The following is a 6,704-nucleotide window of genomic DNA, read 5'->3' on the forward strand; positions in this document are numbered from 1 at the left end:
CTATGCATACCATGTGTATCTACAGCGACAGATGCCATCGAACTGAAAATGTCACTTACCCAGTGTACATCTGTTCGTGGCATCAGTCGCTGAGATTCACATGGACCCACCCACCTCCCCGGAAGCCTGTAGCAGTTCAGAAGTTACCTTCAATTTTGTACATTTGTATATATATTATTTAATCCTTTAATAGGTACATACTTACATTTTTCATTGCGCGGGCACTATTACTATAGTACAACTCCTACCTCACCCTCTGCGGGGAAAACAATCGAAGATGGAGTCGACGCCCATGCGCAATGAGCACAGAGGGAGGAGTCACTCGGTCCCGTGACTCGAAAACACTTCTTCGAAGAAAAACAACTTGTAACACTCCGACCCAACACCAGATGGCGAGCTCATGCATACCATGTGAATCTCAGCGACTGATGCCACGAACAGATGTACACTGGGTAAGTGACATTTTCATTCTTGCAGGTAAGTAAACCACCTATGGGGTTCAAATTGGGGTCCAAGGTAGCCCACCGTTGGGGGTTCAGAGCAACCCCAAAGTTACCACACCAGCAGCTCAGGGCCGGTCAGGTGCAGAGGTCAAAGTGGTGCCCAAAACGCATAGGCTTCAATGGAGAAGGGGGTGCCCCGGTTCCAGTCTGCCAGCAGGTAAGTACCCGCGTCTTCGGAGGGCAGACCAGGGGGGTTTTGTAGGGCACCGGGGGGGACACAAGTCAGCACAAAAAGTACACCCACAGCAGCACGGGGGCGGCCGGGTGCAGTGTGCAAACACGCGTCAGGTTTGTAATGGTTTTCAATGAGAGACCAAGGGGTCTCTTCAGCGGTGCAGGCAGGTAAGGGGGGGGCTCCTCTGGGTAGCCACCACCTGGGCAAGGGAGAGGGCCTCCTGGGGGTCACTCCTGCACTGGAGTTCCGGTCCTGGGGGCTGCGGGTGCAGGGTCTCCTCCAGGCGTTGGGATTTCAGAGTCAGACAGTCGCGGTCAGGGGGAGCCTCGGGATTCCCTCTGCAGGCGTCGCTGTGGGGGCTCAGGGGAGACCACTTTGGTTACTCAGTCTTGGAGTCGCCGGGGGGTCCTCCCTGTAGCATTATTTCTCCACCAGTCGAGTCGGGGTCGCTGGGTGCAGTGTTGGAAGTCTCACACTTCTGGCGGGGATTGCAGGGGTCTTTAAATCTGCTCCTCTGGGAACAAAGTTGCAGTCTTTGTTGAACAGGGCCGCTGTTCTCGGGAGTTTCTTGGTCTTTCTTGATGCAGGGCAGTCCTCTGAGGATTCAGAGGTCGCTGGTCCTGGGGAAAGCGTTGCTGGAGCAGGTTTCTTTAGAAGGTAGGAGACAGGCCGGTAAGACTGGGGCCAAAGCAGTTGGTGTCTTCTTTCTTCTTCGTCTGTAGGGGTTTTTCAGCTCAGCAGTCCTCTTCTTCTTGTAAGTTGCAGGAATCTGAGTTCCTAGGTTCAGGGGAGCCCCTAAATACAGAATTTAGGGGTGTGTTTAGGTCAGGGAGGGCAGTAGCCAATGGCTACTAGCCCTGAGTGTGGCTACACCCTCTTTGTGCCTCCTCCCAAGGGGAGGGGGTCACATTCCTATCCCTATTGGGGGGGATCCTCCATCTGCAAGATGGAGTATTCCTAAAAGTCAGAGTCACTTCAGCTCAGGTTGCCTTAGGGGCTGTCCTGACTGGTCAGTGACTCCTCCTTGTTTTTCTCATTATCTCTCCTGGACTTGCCGCCAAAAGTGGGGGCTGTGTCCAGGGGGCGGGTATCTCCACTAGCTGGAGTGCCCTGGGGCATTGTAACACAAAGCCTGAGCCTTTGAGGCTCACTGCTAGGTGTTGCAGTTCCTGCAGGGGGGAGGTGTGAAGCACCTCCACCCAGAGCAGGCTTTTGTTTCTGTCCCCAGAGAGCACAAAGGCTCTCACCACATGGGGTCAGAAACTCGTCTCTCAGCAGCAGGCTGGCACAGACCAGTCAGTCCTGCACTGAACAATTGGGTAAAATACAGGGGGTATCTCTAAGATGCCCTCTGTGTGCCTTTTTTATAAATCCAACACTGGCATCAGTGTGGGTTTATTGTTCTGAGAAGTTTGATACTAAACTTCCCAGTATTCAGTGTAGCCATTATGGAGCTGTGGAGTTCGTTTTTGACAGACTCCCAGACCATATTCTCTTATGGCTACCCTGCACTTACAATGTCTAAGGTTTTGCTTAGACACTGTAGGGGCATAGTGCTCATGCACCTATGCCCTCACCTGTGGTATAGTGCACCCTGCCTTAGGGCTGTAAGGCCTGCTAGAGGGGTGACTTACCTATGCCACAGGCAGTGTGAGGTTGGCATGGCACCCTGAGGGGAATGCCATGTCGACTTAGTCATTTTCTCCCCACCAGCACACACAAGCTGGCAAGCAGTGTGTTTGTGCTGAGTGAGGGGTCCCTAGGGTGGCATAAGACATGCTGCAGCCCTGAGAGACCTTCCCTGGCATCAGGGCCCTGGGTACCAGGGGTACCAGTTACAAGGGACTTACCTGGGTGCCAGGGTTGTGCCAATTGTGGAAACAATGGTACATTTTAGGTGAAAGAACACGTGCTGGGGCCTGGTTAGCAGGGTCCCAGCACACTTCTCAGTCAAGTCAGCATCAGTATCAGGCAAAAAGTGGGGGGTAACTGCAACAGGGAGCCATTTCTTTACACATCACAAAATAAGAAGAAAAATAAAATGATGGACTGAGTGTTGAAACGTTTCAACCACTCACCCCCAGTCACAGATCTGGGTTTAATCCATTGTTATTTTGCTTGCCACGTTACCCCAGTTTGGACCCAGCCATATGCCAATCAGTCTTGACCTTGCTCACAATGCCACTGGATTCAAGCTAGCCTGGCTGATGAAGGGTGATATCCTGAAACCGGTCCCAGGATGCTTATTTCTGGTCCATGGAGGAGCTAGTCTGGCAATTCGGGCAGGACTGTTTCCATGGGGAACAGGGTCAAGACTGATCTGCATATGGCTGGGTCCAAACTGGGGTGGCATGGTGAGCAAAAGAATGATGGATTAAACCAAGCTCTGTGACTGGGGGTGAGTGCTTGAAAAATTTCAGCACTCCGTCCTTCATCCTTTTGTGTTGCTAAAGTTGCCTTAAGTGGCAAGGGTATGCCCAGGCGTGGATCCCTTGCTCACTGTGCCACTGCGTTCAGGCTAGCCTGGCTGATGAAGGGTGATACCCTGAAACCAGTCCCAGGATGCTTATTTCCGGTCCAGGGAGGACCTGGCCTGGCAGTTCAGGCTGGACTGTTCCAGACTGATTTGCATAAGGCTGGGTCCAAATGGGGGTGGCGTGGTGATCAAAAGAACAATGGATTAAACCCAGATCTGGGTGTGAGTAGTTGATAACTTTCAGCACTCCATCAATCATACTTTTGTGTTGCTAAAATATGTGAAATCGCTGACATTTCCTGGTGTAAGCACTCTAAAACTACCTACTTGAAGTAAATGCTGAAAGGTAGGCACACAAAGGTTGGGAACATTTAGTACAGGTATTTGAGCTCAGATTAAATGCACTTTAAAAAAAACGAAATGGCAAAGGCCTACTTTTTTCAAATGATAGTTTACTTTATTGAATTCAGTATATCATAGAGATTAATGTATTTATGTCAGGAGTTTTTTGGTGTATTGTTAATCCAGGTTTTTGTGAGCACCTGTATGGGATGGAGTTTATAGGTAATCCGAACATGGGTTAAAAGCTGCATATCATTGTGCTATGATCTCTTGTAATAGTTTGTTCTTTGTTCATACAGGGCTCCGGAACCCGCCACAAAGCACTGATTAGAAACCTCGTTTCTCGATCTGAGATTGACTTAACGGAGATCAAAGTTCATTACAAGCGAATGTATGGCAAGTCACTCTACCAAGCTATTAAGGTATGTAACACACTAGATAGAAGTCAATGGGCCTTATTTAGACTTTGATAGACTGCTACTCATTCACGAACATGACAGATATCCCTCCCACCTTATTACAAGTGCATTGATACCTATCCTTTAGAGAAATTATAAGTGGGTCTTCATAGTGCAGTAAGTAACTCTTGGCTTTGAATATTTAAACATTGTTCTGATCTGTGACATCTGACAAGAGCCTGGGACAGAAGAGATTGGAGAATTAACTGGGCATGGAACCAAGAAAAGTGCCTTCCAATCAGGTTTCAATAGTTTATTGTTGTAGTTGGGATGCAGTCCACTATCAAAATTACTAGTAAACTACTTATAGTTAACCTCTTCTTGACAAACATATTGCACCATTTAAGTGTAATCCTCGAATGCTGGTGTGGCCAAGGAGATGCATGCTGCCTTCTTTATATTTAAAAAAAAAAAAAAAAAAAAAAAAAAAAATGGGCTCACAGTGCCTGTCTGATCTAATTCGCACTCTAACGAATTGTACACCTTGCATCGACCAGGACAACTTTCCATGTTATATGCATAAAATAATGTTTCATCCACTATGTGTCTCATAACACCAGCAAACGAGCACCCATCCACACAATTTGGGGTTTACTTCAGGTACCGCTGGCCAACCATTCGAGGGTGGTCAGTCAAGCTTTGGAACACCATCTCCCCACCATTCTCCTCTGCAGAGGTACGCAGTATTTGACTGCAGACCTTTGTCGTGAGGGTAGGGGGAGGGGCCTCGGGGTTGACCCAGGGGAATGTGCTTGCCCCTTCCCTAAGGGTTCCTATGAAAGAGGGGCGCACTCATTACATTTGACATACAAATGCTCTTTGTGGGAGGTTTTCAAATATATTGAATTATGTGACCAACAAATGCTTCTTACAAGGCAGTCAATCTCCCATGGCAGCCGAAATGACTAGTGCCAGACTACAAGAAACACACATTTACGCTTTCCTTTATGATAGCATCTTTCAGTAATCTTGAGTATTTTTTTTTTTATTTTTTTACTTGCCTGTAGTAGATTATGGATATTTCTTTTACAATATTTTACATTTTTCTTTTGATACGCAGGAGGAGAAATGCAAAGGCGACTATGAACTCATTCTGCTGGCACTCTGTGGACCCGACAACTAGATTTCACATTCTTCTCCTGTGGTGCAAATATTTGCCATTAAGGGGAATAGATCTAATATTCGATGTTGTCCAGCATCAAAAGATGGAGGTGATGCATTGGATTTGTTCTATGACCCGCACACATGATTTTCCCCGTGTCGTGATGAGTCGAAGTAGTTCACTCTGAAACTTGCCACCACAAGGTTAAAGCTCGTATTGAGCAAAATCCCAGCATCATGAAACCTGTTCGTATTCTGCTATAGTAAATCATGATTAACCACTTTTACAGTATTTCTCTCACGAAGTCTTGTTCGTTACTTTTTCACAAGTAAAAGCAATTGTTTGTATAAAGATTATGCCGTCTCAAAATATTTTTTTACTACAGTATTTCTTGGCAATCAAGTTGTACGTTGAATTAACAATCTGAAGCAGAGCCCCCTCCTACAATGACAATATTTTCCATATAAACAGTTAATAGTAGCTGCCGATTGCTAAATTACTAGGTTTATTTTCAACTGGCCTTTTGATCTTCGTCTTCACAAAAACAGAAATGCAATATGGAAAAAACACTGGCCTTCCAGTGCATGCTGTTTACATTCCTGCACTTTTGTGTGAAGGCCTAGCGCGTTATGGGAGTTGTGCTCTTGTTTCGTTTTTCTTTGAACTCGTTAGACTAATGAACCTTAAATCACTGATTGTAGGTGAAAAATTGGGGACTGAACCGTCACCCTTCTTAGTGGTGCCAGTAGGCGGTTCGATACCTCTGGAGAGTAAAACATGACACACTGAGTTTGTGAACAAGGCAAGATTGTACTTTTCGCTCACAGGTAAACTGTGCCTCCAGCAAAATAATACTCTGTTTACTACATTAGAACATATTTTCCTCCACAAGGAGAAGCACACACTGGGTGAGGGAAACAGATACAATGGCAAAAAAACTCAGGTGAAGGAGGGAAAATACTGAAATAAAGCAATGCAGCACTCGGGGTCATAATTCCAAACTGTTGTAAACCATTGTACTAATTTTTCCACTTAAACGCATCATTTGAAGGTGCTCCTTTTCCAGCAAAAATCTGCAAAAGCCCCAGTACCCTTTATGTATTTATCACCCGCATCAGATAAACCTGCGTGTATATCCACTTCACAGACCACACGATTCAAGCCTCACTATTGCACAGAAATACATCCTTTTTTCACCTTTGCAGGGTACATAGTATTTTAGTACTTAAAATATCCATTCTGGAAAGGTTTAAGGGGCTTCACCAGTCGCGCTTTCTTAGACTCTTACATTACTTTTTGATTTTGGCCGCAGTGCTGTATATATTTCACCAAATGTTTCCCTGACCTCATTTATCACTTTGTTCAGATTGAATTATAATCTGGTTTTACATATTGTACTACCACCCAGAGGTCTCCTGGTGCTAGTTCTGACTAAGTAGTTGGTAAGTATGATGCCAAAGAAAACAGCCACGTTTTAAAGTATTTTCTGAAATTGGTTGTGGTTTTCAGTTTGCGAGGAAACTGATTCTAGATGTTAAGTGGCTTGGGCAGAGAGGGCCCAGCCACCCAATCGTTATCCGTGAAAATGAGGAATAATCAAGGAGACAAATGATACAGACCAGAAGGTCCTAATAGGAGTATATGTTGT

The 6,704-nt window shown here is 46.0% G+C and overlaps 1 protein-coding gene across 2 annotated transcripts in view; it reads left to right on the top strand.

Annotated features, from left to right (window-relative positions):
• Positions 1-5,409, top strand: part of LOC138287976 (annexin A1-like) — a 150,690-nt gene extending 145,281 nt beyond the window's left edge. Inside the window, exons 12-13 of one of the 2 annotated variants that reach the window (XM_069229037.1) lie at positions 3,796-3,918; positions 5,015-5,409. In XM_069229037.1, the coding sequence (XP_069085138.1) occupies positions 3,796-3,918; positions 5,015-5,077 (186 nt within the window). In that variant the 3' untranslated portion in view covers positions 5,078-5,409. The remainder of the gene's footprint in view (positions 1-3,795; positions 3,919-5,014) is intronic. The other variant, XM_069229046.1, reaches the window with a different exon arrangement.
• The last annotated feature ends 1,295 nt before the right edge of the window (positions 5,410-6,704 follow it).

This window comes from Pleurodeles waltl, chromosome 1_1 (genome assembly GCF_031143425.1).
Source record: "Pleurodeles waltl isolate 20211129_DDA chromosome 1_1, aPleWal1.hap1.20221129, whole genome shotgun sequence".
NCBI lineage: Eukaryota > Metazoa > Chordata > Amphibia > Caudata > Salamandridae > Pleurodeles > Pleurodeles waltl.